General features: G+C 39.8%; 3 protein-coding genes across 3 annotated transcripts in view; 1 reads left to right on the top strand and 2 right to left on the bottom strand.

Annotated features, from left to right (window-relative positions):
• Positions 1-2,152: 2,152 nt before the first annotated feature.
• CMC4 (C-X9-C motif containing 4) lies at positions 2,153-16,017 on the bottom strand. Its single transcript, XM_069463505.1, has 3 exons — positions 15,956-16,017; positions 8,930-8,997; positions 2,153-2,520 (listed from the first exon to the last, which is right to left on the bottom strand). Exons 2-3 carry the CDS (start codon positions 8,985-8,987, stop codon positions 2,372-2,374), a joined length of 207 nt encoding a protein of 68 aa, XP_069319606.1. The 5' UTR covers positions 8,988-8,997; positions 15,956-16,017; the 3' UTR covers positions 2,153-2,371.
• On the bottom strand, positions 9,472-16,389 carry MTCP1 (mature T cell proliferation 1). The gene is made up of 5 exons (XM_069463504.1): positions 15,956-16,389; positions 10,844-10,995; positions 10,566-10,736; positions 10,433-10,484; positions 9,472-10,345 (listed from the first exon to the last, which is right to left on the bottom strand). Exons 2-4 carry the CDS (start codon positions 10,946-10,948, stop codon positions 10,437-10,439), a joined length of 324 nt encoding a protein of 107 aa, XP_069319605.1. The 5' UTR covers positions 10,949-10,995; positions 15,956-16,389; the 3' UTR covers positions 9,472-10,345; positions 10,433-10,436.
• A 313-nt stretch (positions 16,390-16,702) lies between these two features.
• BRCC3 (BRCA1/BRCA2-containing complex subunit 3) overlaps positions 16,703-17,805 on the top strand; it is an 80,948-nt gene continuing 79,845 nt past the window's right edge. The window contains exons 1-2 of the mRNA XM_069463188.1: positions 16,703-16,887; positions 17,556-17,572. Of these exons, the coding sequence (XP_069319289.1) occupies positions 16,765-16,887; positions 17,556-17,572 (140 nt within the window). The 5' untranslated portion in view covers positions 16,703-16,764. The remainder of the gene's footprint in view (positions 16,888-17,555; positions 17,573-17,805) is intronic.

Here is a 17,805-nt window from a genome sequence, read left to right as displayed (position 1 = left end):
GAAATCAGCTTATTGACTTGCCAAAATTGTCTATCTTTTTGAATTTTAAAATGGAAAGAAATGACATGATTACCGAGAGCAGTGGTCCTCATCCTTGTTTGCACATGGGAATTACCTGTGGAATTTTAAAAACTACTGATGCCTGGCTCCCCTAGAGATTCTGATTTCACTGGTCTGGGGTGCCACTGGGGCGGGCCTGTGGTTTTAAAACGTCTCAGACATTTCTAGCAACCACCCAAGACCGAGAACCACTGAAGTACAGAGTTGGAAGCTGGTGCTGATAAAGAGTTCTTCTGTTAACAAGTGATTACTTAACAGGCCTTTCAAACCTTTTAAATTAAGTACCATAGACCTCAGATGCCTTCTGGATACTGAGCACAAGTATAATATTATAGTCTATTAAATGTTTTAGGAATCATAGAGTGGATGCAAGGAAAGGAGTTATTGTTCTATGGCAAAATGGAAGAACAAGGTTGTGGGGTAATGGAATATTCATATGGCACTAAAGTATCACCCCATAAATGACTTACCCATTACAAAGGTAAAAACTACCTTTTCAGCTAAAAGGCCTGTCACTAACCAAGTGATGTAACTTAGCATCACTAATAGCCAACTTAGGGGCTTTATTTGGTCTCTAAAATGGGGGATGAGATCATAGTTCTTACCTTACTAGAGTTCTTTCCTGAAGACAGAGATTCACTAGTAATCTCAGTCTTCAACACATAAAATGCACGTGGTAAATGTTAAGCTTTCTCTGATGGCTCTTTTTCTGTATATCAACGATAACTAAGAATAAGACTTAAATCAACATCTTCCACTGAGGCAGAACCGTTTAAAGGAAGGAACAATTGATTTGGAGCTTTCAAAACTCTAAAGTAGTATACCTCAGGAGAAAAAAAAAATAACATTTAAAACAGTCTAAAACTGTTTAACTGAGTAGTTAACTCAGTAAAAATAATTTTGTAATAAAACCAAAAAGATACCTATTTGATCATGTGACACATAATGTAAATCCTAGCACTACTATCAATTGATAATTTTAAATGTAATTTAGATTTGTAGATGTTGTAAACATTACATGTACAATGTTTTATTAAATTGTTCTATTATAAACACAAAAGTTCGTTAAAATTATTTCATGGGAATTTAGTGGATGAAACATCTCTAAGGCAGCATTTCCTCAAGTCCCTCTGGAGAACATTCACCTGAAGAAATGGCTGTCTGCAAAACAGGTTTAATTTGGCAAGGACTGCATACACTATTCCTTTCGGAAGAATCATAATTCATATTACCATGCAAAAATATCTGAAGTCTGACAGGAAAGAAACCTGTTTACTTGTGTCTAACCTAGCATTCCCTAAACTTATCTGACCACGGGAACCTTTCGTTTCTCCCCTGTTACAGCAATTCCTGGAAACACTTTGGGGAATGCTGCTTTAAAGAAAACTGTTGGTCTCAAATAATAATGGTATTTGAACATCAGGACCTATCCGAATTTGTTCCTGCTCTTACATAGTTGGGGCAATGGTGGTTCTAGCACTCATTTGAGGAAAGCAAATGGCCTGTTGGATAGTGCCTCCTCCTACTCCATAAAGTGACAACTGTCAGCAAGTTTCCTTCAGCAGTTTTGTGTTAATGTCCAGATCCACCATAACAGGTTTTGATTATAAGGATATAAAGAATAGATAAATCACCTAAAAATTTTAATTCTCCTGCTGCCTGCCTGATTTCCAATGAAATTGTTTTCTTCAGTTCCTTCATGGTAAATGAGGGCTCATTAGACATTACAAGAATCATTTCTATGCCTTTCCTACCACTGATTGAACAAATATTAAGCACCTCCGGCTAGGAACTGTGGTGGGGATGCAAAAGCAGAAAGAAATGCTCTTACTGGCATCTGGAAAGACACTTTGCTCTGCATTATTGGAAGTATAACAGGTACTGAGTTAGGTTAAAGGAAACTTTTTAATTTAGCATGTAATCTATTAAAGGTGTCAAAATTGTGATGCTGGAGGGGTGAGTCCTTTCACCTAACATACCTCATGACTTAAGTTTTATGAATGGCACTAGTGGTCTGAGTGCTAAAGAGAACCCATTAATACCTATATCTAATAGTCTTAAAATACATTTAGTATAAAACCAAAATTTTTCACTTAAGTTTATTTTAGCAGCTCAGTTTTATTACATTCTACATATTTGTCTTTTAATATATTTATATTTCTGCTGTTCTGCATAGATGGTATATTCATTAACTTTTACAGTTGACTTTTTCATTTGTTACTTGCTGCTACCTGGCCTGAAGAAAGTTAGGAAGATAAATAAAATTCTCTTGGTGGAAACATAGAGCAGCATTTAACTTCTCAGCAGAACTTTACTTTGATGCAGACTTCAGTGTCAGGTTTTCTTCCTCTTCTTTTTCAAATCCCGAACAGACGAGAGATCTTCCCTTGGGATATTGAGCACAACACTTACGCAGTTCTTGGATGACAGCCTGACACTTCGATTCCATGTAGTTGTTGGCTGAAAAACAGACAGGCAGACCCCAGTCATGATCTCATAGAACTAAGGGAGGTTTAGGTCAGCACTTCCCACCCCTTTTCACTTTCAGTACCCATGGAACTGGAAGAAAGAGGACATACCCAAGTACACTGAATTCTACCTGATTTAGAGACCTGCCAACAGGGTCATTAGGAAGAAAACTATGATTTACAAGTAGGCGAAAGCTATTTTAATATATAATTTACTTTCTTTTAAGGTTAATAGCTTATGTGTGCCTTTCACTAGGTCAGTAGTTTTTAACATTATTATTAATCAATAATCCCTTGTGGTAATTTGATGAATTAGAAAAGTGCCCATACCCCGCACATTACTTTGCATACGTTTAAGCTGGTTGCCGGACCTCCCATACCAAGTCTGTGGATCAGGAGTTGGCAAACTGCAGCCTGAGGGTCAAATTCAACCCTTTTATGGGAGCTAAGAATGGTTTTTAGATTTTTAAAAGGTTTAAGCATGCATGCATGCATGCATGCGTGCGCACGCACACACACACACACACAAACACACACACACAAACACACACACACAAAGACCTTTGGCCCCCAAAGCCTAAAATATTGCCTGTTTAGCCCTTTTCATAAAACATTTGCAGATACCTACTATATACAAACCCTAAGTTAAGGAAGACTTGACCTACAAGTTCTAGGTCAGCTGCAATTGATCTGAGTCCCCCAGTACTAAAATGGGGTCCATGCTAGTTAGCCTAGAAAGACACTATAGCAAGGTGGCTATGAGTCCAGGTTTAGAGTTAGACCAATTGGGGGTTCAAATCTCCACCTTACCTTTTACTAGTTTTGTGACCCTGGGCAAGTTTTATAACTTCTGTGTCTATTTCCCCACCTGTAAAATGGGGTTCATAGTAGCATCTACCTCATGGATGAAAGGATTAGTATGTGTAAATTCCTTACAACAGTGCTTGTCATCTAGTGAGCACTTAATGCTAATTCTCTTATCCTCTCACACTGTACCAAGGGGGTGTAAACAGTTCTTTTTAACTTGATTCTTGTTCTCCCTTAGACATGGATTGCTATTTAAAATAAAGTAAGAAGATACTGGGGCCCCATTCTCACTCTTCTAAAACAGAATAATGCCCAGCCTAGAATCTTGTACCCAGCAAAGCTAAGTTTTGTATACGAAGGAGAAATTAAGACATTCTCAGATAAACAAAGGCTGAGGGAATTCACCAAGACAAGACCAGCCCTGCAAGAAGTACTCAAAATAGAGTTGCACACAGACCGGCACAAGAAACACTCACGAATGTAAAACCACTCAAAAGCTAAAGATCAAAGGCCAGATACCACAATGGCTCAAGAGAGAAAACATAGCAATGAAGTTCTACCCAACCGGATGAACAGAAATCTGCTCCACCTATTAGTTCTTTCAATAAATGTGAATGACTGGAACTCCCCACTCAAGAGACATAGGCTAGCCCAATGGATAAAAAATATAAGCCAAGTATCTGCTGTCTCCAGGAAACTCATCTAACCTGCAAGGATGTATTCAGACTGAAAATAAAGGGGTGGAAATCAATATTTCAAGCTAACAGACACCAAAAGAAGGCTGGCATGGCGGTTTTAATTTCAGATAACTTAGTTTTTAAATCAACAAAAGTAATGAAAGAAAAGATGGTCATTATATAATGGTGAAGGGTACAGTTCAACAAGAAGACATAACTATACTTAATATGTATGCACCCAACTTAGGTGCACCCAGATTCATAAAGCAAATCCCACTTGATCTAAACTGAATGATAAACAGCAACACCATAATAGCCGGAGGCTTCAACACCCCGCTGACAGCACAGGACAGATCCTCCAAACAGAAAATAAACAAATAATGGACTTAAACAGAATGCCAGAACAAATGGGCCTTACTGACATTTACAGGACAATCTATCCAAAATCCATTGAATATACGTTCTTCTCATCAGCTCATGGGACATTCTCTAAGATTGATCATATCCTAGGACACAAAACATGTCTTAAAAAATTAAAAAAGTAGAAATTATACCATGCATCTTCTTTGATCACAGTGGAATAAAAGTAGAAATCAACCCTAACAGAAATTCTCATTTCTACTCAAAGTTGTGGAAGCTAAACAACCTTCTCCTGAATGATTATTTTATAAATGAGGAAATCAAGATGGAAATCAAAAGATTCTTTGAACTAAATGACAAAGGAGACACAACTTATCAAAATCTGTGGGACACAGCTAAAGCAGTCCTGAGAGGAAAGTTTATTTCCATAAATGCCTATATCAAAAAGACAGAAAACTTACAAATAGACAACCTAATGAATATACTCAAAGAGCTGGAGAAAGAACAGACCGACCCCAAACCAAGCAGAAGGAGTGAAATTAATAAGATCAAATCAGAATTAAAGAAATGGACTACAGGAAAACTATATGGGGGATTAATAAAACAAAAAGTTGGTTCTTTGAAAAGATAAACAAAATTGGCACGCCTTTGGCTAGACTAAGATCAGAAAAGAAAAATCTCTAATATACTCCATCAGGAACATGAAAGGAGAAATTACAACTGATGCCATGCAGATACAAGATATCATCCATGAATTCTACAAAAACCTTTATGCATACAAACTGGAAAATGTGGAGGAAATGGACAAATTTTTAGAAACACACAGCCTCCCTAGGCTGAACCAGGAAGAAACAAAATTCCTGAACAGACCAATATCAAGAACTGAAATCAAAACAGCAATTAAAAAAAACCTTCCCAAAAAGAAAAGCCCCCGACCAGATGGTTTCACACCCGAATTTTACCACACCTACAAAGAAGAACTGATGCCTATCCTACAAATGTTATTCCACAATATTGAGAAGGATGGAATCCTCCAACACATTTTATGAGGCCAACATAACCCTGATACCCAAACCAGGAAAGGATGCAACAAAAAAGGAAGACTACAGACCAATATCCCTTATGAATATAGATGCAAAAATTCTCAATAAAATCCTAGCAAATCGAATCCAGTTGTTTATCAAGAAAATAATCCATCACGACCAAGTGGGCTTCATCCCAGAGATGTAGGGATGGTTCAACATACGCAAATCTATACATGTAATTCACCACATAAATAGAAGCAAAACAAAGACCATATGATCCTCTCAATAGATGCAGAAAAAGCATTTGACAAAATTCAACACCCTTTTATGATAAGAACGCTTAACAAAACAGGTATAGACGGGGCCTACCTAAAAATGATACAAGCCATATATGACAAACCCACAGCCAACATCATACTGAATGCGGAAAAACTGAAAGCATTCCCACTTAGAACTGGAACCAGACAAGGTTGCCCACTGTCCCCAGTGCTATTAAACATAGTGCTGGAAGTCCTTGCGAGAGCAATCAGGCAAGAGAGCAGAATCAAGGGTGTCCAAACAGGGACAGAAGAGATCAAACTCTTATTCTTTGCTGATGATAGGATATTATATCTAGAAAACCCCAAGGATTCAACCAAGAGACTACTGGAATTTATAAATGAATTCAGTAGAGTCTCAGGATACAAAATCAATACACACAAATCAGAGGCATTCATATATGCCAATAACAATCAAACGGAGAACCAAATCAAAGACTCAATACCCTTCACAATAGCAACAAAGAAAATAAAGTACCTAGGAATATATTTAACTAAGGAGGTAAAAGACCTCTACAGGGAGAACTATGAAACACTGAGGAAGGAAATGGTAGAGCACATAAACAGGTGGAAAACTATACCATGCTCGTGGGTCAGCAGAATCAACATTTTAAAAATGTCTATACTATCCAAAGTGATCTACAGATTCAATGCAATCCCTATTAAATTACTAACATCATTTTTCACAGATATAGAAAAAATAATTTTACACTTTGTATGGAACCAGAGAAGAGCCCATTTAGCAAAAGCAATTTTAGGCAATAAGAACAAAGTGGGAGGTATTAATTTACCAGACTTCAAACTATACTACAAGGCTGTGGTTATTAAATCAGCTTGGTATTGGCACAAGAACAGAGACACAGACCAGTGGAACAGAATAGAAAATCCAAATATAAAACAATCCTCATATAGCCATCTAATCTTTGACAAAGCAGACAAAAACACACTCTGGGGAAAAGAATCCTTATTCAATAAATGGTGATGGGAAAATTGGATAGCCACATGTAGAAGACTGAAACAGGACACACAGCTTTCACCTCTCACAAAAATCAAATCACAGTGGAAAACAGACTTAAACCTTAGGTGTGAAACTATTAGAATTCTAGAAGAAAACGTAGGAAAGACTCATAGACATTGGCCTAGGCAAAGAATTTATGAAGAAGACCCCAAAGGCAATCACAGCAACAACAAAAATAAATGAATGGGACCCGATTAAATTAAAAAGTTTCTGCACAGCCAAAGAAACTGTCACGAGAGTAAACAGACAACCTACAGAATGGGAAAAAAATTTCGCATGCTACACATCAGAAAAAGGGCTGATAACTAGAATCTATTGAGAACTCAGGAAAATCAGCAAGAAAAAATCAAACAACCCTATCAAAAAGTGGGCAAAGGACATGAATAGAAACTTTTCAAAAGAAGACAGAAGAATGGCCAACAAACATGTGAAAAAATGCTCAGCATCTCTAATCATCAGGGAAATGCAAATCAAAACCACAAGGAGATATCACTTATCTCCAGTGAGTATGGCCTTTATCAAAAAGTCCCAAAACAATAAATGTTGGCGTGGATGCGGAGAGATAGGAACACTCATACACTGCCTGTGGGACTCCAAACTAGTGCAACCTCTGTGGAAAGCAATATGGAGATACCTTAAACAGATACAAGTAGACCTACCATTTGATTCAGCAGTCCCATTATTGGGCATGTACCCAAAAGAACAAAAGACATTCTATAAAAAAGACATCTGCACCCAAATGTTTATAGTAGCACAATTCACAATCGCAAAGATGTGGAAACAACCGAAGTGCCCATCAATACATGAGTGGATTAATAAAATGTGGTATATGTATACCATGGAGTACTACTGAGCTGTAAGAAACAACGGTGATATAGTACCTCTTGTATTTTCCTGGAAAGAGCTGGAACCCATTCTACTAAGTGAAGTATCCCAAGAATGGAAAAATAAGCACCACATGTACTCATCATCAAATTGGTTTCACTGATCATCACCTAAGAGGAATAACATTTAGGAATAACAGTAATCGGGTGTCGGGCAGATGTGGCAGGGGAGGGGATGGGTGTATACATACATAATGAGTGCGATGCGCACCGTCTAGGGGATGGACACGCTTGAAGCCTGTTTCGTGGGGGGGGGGGCAAGGGCAATATACGTAACCTAAACTTTTGTACCCCCATAATATGCTGAAATTAAAATAAAATAAAATAAAATAATGTAATAATTTATTTGGGTGAAGAAATTAAATGCAAAAAAATTTTTTAGTTTTTCTCAAAGTGTGAGGAAGGGAAGAAAAGTATGACTAAAATGGAATTATCATACATCAACATTTTAGATTAATCTAAAAGATTTTATAAAATATTGCTTACATCAAAAAGTGAAAAGTCCAAGGATCAAAGGTAAAAGGCCAATACAGTTTTTCTTTGGTGGTGGGGCTTTGGGGGAACTTTGAACATTTTTCATTTGCACCTTTCTATATTTTCATGGCCATCTCCATCTGTTACTTTAATAATGGGAATAATTATCAAAAAATACAATTTTCAAATTCAGATAGCCTTGTAGCTTTTTCTATTTGCTCTTCTGGCACTAATCATTCACTTATTAAAAAATAAAATTCTTTAACATTTGGTCAAACTTAGTACTGGACAAATGGACAAATCACATCAAATATGCTTCAGTTGAAATTCACTTTTGTGTTTAAGAGTTAGTTGCTGATTTTGGGAGCCTGAATTCCAATTGTATTTTCAAACCCTCTTCTGCCATATTGCTTTTAAAAACAGAGTTGTCAGCTGCATTGAAGTATAACCAACCTATTTAAAACTAGCCTTTTTGAAAAAGAACTTTGCTCAGCTCAGTAATTTTCAACTCTGGCTGTGCATTAGAATCACCTGGTTAGCTTTCTAGACTGATTCCTGGTCAGACCCTGGCCCTAGGAAGTCTGATTTAATTGTTCTAGGCAAGTTCTTAAAGCTCTCCAGGTGATTCTAATGTATAACCAGTATTAAAAATCCCTACCTTTGATCACGTTATTTTATTTTCTGCATCTTTAATAATACAACAAGGAAAATCTTCAGGATAATTACAGAAATGTTACATTCTGAGAAAAGAATTAATACAGGTCGCTGATAAAAGAATAATTGATCTCTTATAGTTAGTTCACAGTGGAAAAATATTTAAAAAGCACTTAACATACTACCTTGTAAACATTTCTGTATTTCACAGGCTTGTTTCTGGCACGGATCCTTCTGCGGCATATCCAGAAAACTAAAACAAGAAAAATTATTTTTATTTTGCTTTTTTCCCATAAAGACTTTAAAACCCTTCTACATGGAATTTTCTTCTGAGACAAGTAGTATGCCCATATGATTGCTGGAAAATTACACTAAAAAATACTCTTCCCATTTATAGGATGCATCAACCATATTTTTATAAATATGAATAGCTTTACATGGAAAAAACTTTGAATTCAATCAACTCATCTTGAATATTGTAAACCAATGTTAGACTAGAGGAGCCTACACCGCGGCCCAGCTCTGTCATTCACAGAAGAAACCCCTGGTAAATGATTAAACTCCTTGAGCCTTTTTCTTTATTACTCATGTATGAAATGGGAATCATACCTGCCTCAAAACATTGACAAAAGGATTAAATGTGATAAAGTATATAAAGTGCACACAATGGTGCCTGGGAGGCCGTAAGGACTCAATACATGGTAGCTATTATTCAAGACTTTTAAAAAAAGTAAAACCTTACTTTTAATGTACATAAACTGTTATGACTACTTTAACTCAGGAAATTATATACAAGTAGTAACTGCTTTCCTAGGAATCAGCAATATTTGATGCTATTACTTCCTGAAAAAGGTGCCAGTTAAGCACTAATTTTTTTTTTAAAGTTCTTATAGAAGCCAGCTTATTTAAAATATCTGTAACCAGAGAATGAATTTAGGTGCCCACAATTTTGATCAACTTCTAATAATTTGAAGACAATTTCAGAAAGAAAAAAGGCCCAGGAACCTCTGTAGCTAATTTCATCAATGCAAATCTCTTTTTTTTTTTTTTTTTCAGAGCCTCCTAAGTTCTCAGTAGATCCAAATTAGGTCAGTACTGGGATGGGAAACACTGGAGCAAAACCTAGGATATTTACAGGATGGGAGAAGGAAAGGCAGGTGAATTGCTGCAGGGCAAATAAGCGACAAATAGATGTTGATGCTGCTAGGAGCTGCTCTCTTCTCTCTAAATCAGTACCAAGTCCTTGGTGATCAAGGCATCTGTTCTGTAGCAGGTGCTGACTTTTGTGGGATTCATCAGATCCCAGTTCCAGCCGATGATGTCCATTAAAGGTTCTATGGCAATTTCCAAAGGAGTCAATTTCAAGTTACGTATCCTGACTAAGTGCTTTTGTTGACTCACTTTCTGCCTGCTTTCTCCCTCTCTCTGCAGTTTCACTTGCAGTATTCTTCATGACCCTTCCTAAACTTCTGTGTTCTTGAGCAGTTTTTCAACCCACTCCCTCCCCCCAGGCCCAAGGGTGGGTGCACTGCAGTAGTGGATGAAGTGATTGCCATATACTGAACAGAACAAAGAAGCATATCTTCCTAGAATCCCAGCACCTGGAAAAAAAAAATCATTAAAATCACCACAAATGAATAGAGTGAAAACGAAGCAGGGAGGGATGGGGGAGAAACAGAAATACATACCAGGTTAATCATCAGGCAAAAGCTTAAGCAACAGCTCCTGTACTCCCCTGACCTGTCAGAAAAAGAAAAATTTATAGAGTACTCTGTTATAAGAGTCCCAATACAATGGAAAATGATTAAGCAGCATGTGTACCATTAAATGATGCTGTATCTGCCACAAGCGAGAGTTGTTATCCATGTAGCGCTCCTCCGGGTAGAGTTGCCACATGAGAGGTAGCTGGGAGGTAAGAAGGTGACTTGGCCTAGCTGCGTCACCTAGGGGAACCTGAATTTGCTGGACTCGTGCCCTTAGGAAACTCGTCTCCTAATGGAATGATCAAAAATAAAACCAAAGATTTCAGAATATTGAGACTGGATAGAAACAAGTTGCTTGAAAGCAAAATCCAAGAAATAAGCAAAGTGTAAAGTTACCTCTTCCACGACGGCCACCCACGTGCGCTGGTATTCGTCGCGGTAGATACCCTCTTGGTGAACCCAGAGGTGATCGGGTGGAGCCCCCACATCCTCTCCTGCCATTCTGGGCTTTGGGTTCCAATTCTAGCCCTGCTTTTCTCCACCTAAGCCTGCAGCACCCGCGCACAGGACACAGGTGTGACTTTTTGGGTTTGAATGAACTCATCAGTGAGCAAGGTGACCTGGTACTAGCAGCCACCAACCAGAACCAAACCTCGTACATGTCTATTTGCACAGCCTAAACAGAACCAAAGACATCTGAAGCTTTCTGCAAGACAACGGAAGTGATACTTAGAGCCTCAGGTTGCTAATTTTTGACTGCAAAGCACTCAAGAATTTAGCTAGGTGAGGAGTTCTGTGGAAATATATAGCTAACACTATAGGAAGCTGGACAGTGGTCTCACATTCTTTGTATTCACAAAGCAGTGTCTGACAAAATGTAGGTAGCAATAGAATATGTACAAGAGTGTGCCTAAGGACACACTCATTTTGGCAGGAAGGCAGTATAACAGATACGCGCATGCCGTATTTCCTAGGTAAATGCCACTCGCAAGCAGTTTTCATTTTAAAAGATAAAATTCTGAAGGACAAATCATATGCATGGCTTTCTAAGTTGAAATTAAAAGTTTGTTTTAAGGGCATTTGTCAGTTTACTATGAAAGGTTATGTATAGCAGCTGGGCATTTCCAGAAGGGGATTTTCATGTTAGGAAAAGTATTTAAGGTAGGTAGCTTCATGGAATTTCTGAGCTGCAAGAAACTTTGGGAATAATGGTGATGTGAAAGCAAACGACAGTTATCTATCTAGGTCCTTGTTTCATTTTAATAATGCTGCAGGATGTTACAGAAGCCCATTTTTCCATAGAGGCATAGGTTTAAGTTTTGATTTCCCAAGACAGAAGACCAGAAAACCCCCTGTTCCCATTGAGAGGAGTAAAGGAAATGTACCTCCTGGAGTGTCTGGGTGGTAAAGCAAACTCTCCCCACAATGATCCTCTGCCCAGCCCCAGATTTCATTTCAGGACCTCACAATAACTTGACGTGCATTTTGCATGAATCAATCTTGTGGACCTCACTTATAGTATCACGGCACACTTGTACCGTATTTCTACCTTTGGCAGAACACAGATATGGCTTTGGAGGATCTTCCTCACAAAACAAAGACCCTCTATTCCCATTAGGTGGCCATTAGGTGGGAAAGGAAATGCAGTGTGAGAGGTTGTCAGAGCCCTCACAGTGAGACTGTCAAGAGCAAATCACATGCTTCACACATTGTACCTTGAGTGGATCTGACTTTGAGCCTGCTGTAAGCTCCCATCTTAGTTTTCAGATGGATGTGCTCTCTCATTTCAAACTCGTCTAAGAGTTTCAAACTCGTCTCCTTAATCAAATCCCAGTTTCCATCAATGGCAATGCCACCACTCCTGATCCTTCAAACTCAAAACTAATGGGTTATCTTGGATGTCTTCCTCTTCTTCAGTTGCTACATTCTATCTGTCATCAATTCCAGCATGTACCACCACTACCAATGTATTTAAGACAAACTTTCCCCAAATACGAGGCTCATTTTCTAGCTCCATACCCTTGCTCTTGATTTTCACTTGCCTTAAATGCCTCCTAAGGCCTCTATGCTTATCTCAGTACTATTATAGCAGAGTACAGGTGCCTACCTCTTCTATGAAAACTTTAGAAAATTCTTCCCTTTTATGACTACTGTAGCATTTATATTTAAACTAAAGGCCGGGCGCGGTGGCTCACGCCTGTAATCCTAGCACTCTGGGAGGCCGAGGTGGGCGGATCGTTTGAGCTCAGGAGTTCGAGACCAGCCTGAGCAAGAGCGAGACCCCATCTCTACTAAAAATAGAAAGAAATTATATGGACAGCTAAAAATATATATAGAAAAAATTAGCCGGGCATGGTGGTGCATGCCTGTAGTCCCAACTACTCGGGAGGCTGAGACAGGAGGATCCCTTGAGCTCAGGAGTTTGAGGTTGCTGTGAGCTAGGCTGACGCCACGGCACTCACTCTAGCCTGGGCAACAGAGTGAGACTCTGTCTCAAAAATAAATAAATAAATAAATAAACTAAAGTGCATATTTGGCCTCTAATTATAAATCTCCTTGCATATTTTCTCTGCTTATTTCACAAGTTCTGTCTCCCTCAAGGTATAGTATTGTACACTGCTTAGTAGCAGGAATGATACAGTTCTGGGCACTATGAGTCTCAAATACTAGTCAAATAATGTTTCTGTGAACAGGTGCACATACATGGTTGATAGGGAGGTGAAACAAAGGAAGGCCACGGTGGTGGTTATGATTTACCACGTGTATATGGGTAGAGATTGATTCTCTAGGCCTAGGTCTCTAGCTATATATTAAATTTTTTAAAGGCTTTTTTTTCACTTAGCAGATACAATTGTTCTGCCTCTTTCCCCACACCCAAGAGCTTTGGAAAAGAGAGATACAAACAAAAACCTAGCAAACACTAATGTCAGAATAAAAGATATTAAAGCCTGGATTTCAAGCACAAAAGACATAAGTGTGGCCAATAATATTTTTTTTAAGTGGAAACCAAGTGTTAAGACTTTCAGGACCATCTCAACTTCACAGATAGGTCTTAGCACCAACCAACATGTTGAAATATAAATTTGTTTTGAATGAAAAACAAAATTTTATTGGTTATACTGACATTAAAAGGAAATAACTCCAGTAGAATAGAGAGCAAACAGATTGGAGATGATGGTCTGAGTTACCATGAATCACTACAAAATAGTCTCAGAAGCATCAGCAGGATGAGCCTGGAACGACCCTTAGCACATTATCCTGGACTTGTGTGTGCTACCATTCCGAGAGCATGAAGGCCTAGAGAAAGGCAACTGCAGTGATCAAGGGACAGAGAAGCCACCGTATGAACACAAACCAACAACATTCTCAGTAGAGAAAAGTAAAGGCTGAGTGAGAGAAATTCAGATCAAAGCCTATAAAATCACAGGTTGTATGAATGGAAAAAATTGATTCTTAGAACCCTTGCTCCCTACATTTTCCTTGGTCAAATAAGTTTGGGAATCTTGGAGTCATAAAGCACATTAGCATAGTAAAAGCTCTGGTAAGTTATGCAGGAAAGAAACTTTATGTTGTTTAGCATTTCCCAAATTGATTTGACTAGAAAACATTTTTTGACACATGACACTTGTTCACAAAATTCAGGACTCCTTGAACTAAGATGGATATGTTAAAACCTCAAGATAAACTTAAGTACAAGGTGCAATACAATACATGGAATATAAACCTGTGCAACTCAATTTAAGGAATACTACCAGCTGCAAATACAAATGGTTTAAAAAAAGGTTTAAATACCTTTATAAATTTATCATGCACTAAAAGAGATTGTCCCCATGGGGGTGACCTTGATGCCATGCACAGAGACCACACTGGCATAGATAGACAATGTTTTTGTAAGACATTTTGTAAATTAGGTTCTAAGTGGATGACAAATAACACAGAAGGGCTTCCTTAAGTAGTAAGTAAAATCATTTCTTCTTTACAGAATAAATTCGTTTGTTTTAATTTGCAGGTGTTTGAACAGTTTTTAAACATTGATCAGTTGAACACATTTATTTTATTTAAAGTCAATTAATAAACTCTTTCAGTTTCAATGGGTGATATTACCAAGAATACAGGCTGTAGAATCAACCTGGCCTGTGTCTGAATCCTGATTCTGCCGTTTACTAGCTTTGTGACTTTGGACAAATTATCCTCTCTCCACCTCAATTTCTGGAGGTGTAAAATGAGAATTAAAAAACATTAATCATAATAGCTTTTACGTAGCACTTCCTATATGTATTACATTTGTCTACATATATTGACTCATGTAATCTTTGCAATCTTCATAGGGTGCTATGTGGTGGGCAGTATTATTATCCCCACTTTAAGGTGAAGAAAGTGAGCCACAGAGAAGTTAGGTAACTTGCCCAAGTTCACACAGCTAGAAGTTGCAGAGCCTGATTCCAACGGGAGCAGTTTATATACACCAGGTATATAAGTGCTTAGCAGAATTATTTAGCACATAATAAACTTGCTATAAATGCTAATTGTTTTTTTCTACTCCAATTAAATGTTTGGACCTGTAGAAGGCAGCCATGAGCATTAGAAAAGTTAGTGAATGTCATTCTGGAATATGAGATTGATTAACACCAACATCAAACAAAAGGCACTTTTTAAACTCCAACGATTCCATCACCAAATACAATAATGATAAGACCAGCTGTTCCTGCCCCAGTAGGGCAGGGCATACTAGCCACAAACAGTAACTGAAAAGAGCATATGATATAAAATTGTAACGAGAAAATTTAGATGGGTCCAATGTAATTGCACAGTTCAAAATTTTCCAACCTTCATCATTATCAAATTAATCATGGAAAGATGTGCCTTGTGATCCTCAAGCATTAGGTAAAAACGGAAGTTGCTGGCATATATATTACAGATAGTTCCACTGGATGAAGACCCTATTTGTGGGGAGACTTGGGTTGGGACTGACTTGGGAGAAAAGAGCAAAGCATCAACACCTCTTTAGAGAATAACTTGAGAATGTTCCCTTTCCAGTACTGCCATACCTGCCTGGCTTCAAAACTACACAGAGAATAGAAAAATAAATCAAAGAAACAAACACGGACGGGCTGTGGAGGCGGCACAGCACATAATTTTTTTTTTTTTTTTTTTTTTTTTTTGGCTTAGAATCGCTTCTAAAATCCACGTGTAATTCCTAAACTTGTGAGTTGGAAGATCTGTACTTTTACCTTTGGCACGTTTGACATACCTCACAACAAAATTACTTTTACATATAATTAATCCATGTCTGATATTATCAAGACAAGGAGATCTGCGGAAACTGGTATTCTGGATATCTAACGTGGTATGTACGAAGTTGAATAAAAACCGACGTCCCTCAATTCTCCTTCACTGTATCAAACAAACAGCTACCTAAAAGCCTTTGTAGAAAGTAGCAGCAGCCAAGCTTAAGAGTGATACTTTTTCAGATACAGTATAGCACTGTTTCTGCAAAAGGTTACTCACATGAATATAATGTTTCTTGGGCTAATTAATCCGCCTCGAGAACAGCTAGGCTAAAACTTCCAGGTCCCCCACCCCGGGCCTTTCAAGCCGGGATCGCGACGTGAGCCCGGGGCGAACCGAGGGGCATCCCAAGCCGAGGTCACTGGAACTGAAGTTATGAGGCGCGGGCCGGCAACCGGAAGTGGTCCAGGGAGAGTTGTACAAGATTCAGGGGCTGTGACTTGGAAATAAAACAAAATAAAACCTTAACTGTTTTAGGACCGACTTTCAAAAGAGCGTCCCTCTGACTCAAGAGACCGGCGTTGGCGGTGATGTCGCCTCAAAGGGCTGTCCCCTAAGCGTGTAGGCCGCGCACGGCTCTCCTCAGCGGGCGGGCAAAATGGGCGCCGGAGCTTGGGAGGTGCCTACCCAAGCGCCCGGGCGCGGCTCACAGACCACGTCCGCCTGCAGCCTGAGAGCGCCGCCTCCCTGCAGCCCCCGCGGCCCGGCCTGACACCCCAACAGCGGCCGACCACTGCCCTTCGCCCCGACGGCCACGCCCGCCCCAACCGGCGCGGGCGTTTCCCAGGTGCTGCTGGGCGGGCCCCGCCCCCGCGCGCCTGCCTCGCGCCGGCTGCCCCCGCCCCGCCCCCACAGCCCCGCCCCCACGGTCCCGCCCGCTCCCAAAGCCCCGCCCCCGCGGAACCCGCGCGCGGAAGTCCAGGCCTGGGCGGGGCACAGAGCGCGGGGAGCCCGGGAGGCTGCGCCGGAGCACCCGGTTGGTCGGGCTAGAGTGGGCCCGAGGCGGACGGGAGCAGGGTCGGACCAAGATGGCGGTGCAGGTGGTGCAGGCGGTGCAGGCGGTTCATCTCGAGTCCGACGCTTTCCTAGTTTGTCTCAACCACGCTCTGAGCACAGAGAAGGAGGAGGTGATGGGGCTGTGTATAGGGGAGGTGAGTAGGTCAGTCAGCCTGTCTGGAACCTTGCTGAGCAGTCACAGCGTGTCCCCGGGATGAGTGCCAGCAGCGCCCCGGGCAGTGGAGGCCACGGGCATCTCTGACTTAGATCCTTGGACATCCGTTGATGGCTCTGTTGCGGGGACTCCCATTTCTTCCGGCCGCTGAACACTTGTTTAGTCTCCCGCAAGTCCCCAGTGATCGGCAGATGCCCCAGGGAGCCGTGCTTTTTCTCCTGTAGCCTGCGGCTTTTCTTTAGATCTGGGGTTATCACCCCGTTGACCCAAACTGCAAGCCAGGCCAGAAAGACATTGGAGTATAATGAGGACATCAGCATATTAGGAATCAGCAGACTACGGTTAGAGCCCCTTGCGTCGCCTCCCTCTAGGAGAGCAGAGGTATCAACAAAGCATTTGCAGCATATCAAAAAACCAAAGAAAGGAGACGGGTTTCAAGGACGCAAAAGTTTCTGCTGCGTTAAGTGTTGCAGAGAGGCAAATGAGGATGAGGAAATAAGAGTTTACTTGTTTACAATCTAAAGTAATTCTCCATTCTTTCATGCTGGTACGCACGAACACATGACCTAATTTTAATATAATCTGCACCCATGTACATCAAACAAATATAATGTGATCAATAATGTTTTCTGCTCTTTCCCACTCTAGTTGAATGATGACACCAGGTAAGACTATATTCGTTTACTCATATCTAATGATTGTTAACTCAGAATTATGTGTGTGCAAAATATAGTTGGGGGAACCAAGATCATGCATGCACCTGTGAAAGCTGTTATAAGTAGATTTTTGTCGACTAAAATAAAGGCAGCGCATTAAAAAAACTATCAATTTATTTTCCATTTCCTTGCTTGATATATTTTATATTCTCTCTCCCCTGAAATGTCAGTGAGATACTGGC

This window comes from Eulemur rufifrons, chromosome 30, assembly GCF_041146395.1.
Source record: "Eulemur rufifrons isolate Redbay chromosome 30, OSU_ERuf_1, whole genome shotgun sequence".
NCBI classification, from domain to species: Eukaryota; Metazoa; Chordata; class Mammalia; order Primates; family Lemuridae; genus Eulemur; species Eulemur rufifrons.
Note: the sequence above shows the minus strand (reverse complement) of the source record. Positions and strands in the feature narration are given on the sequence as shown.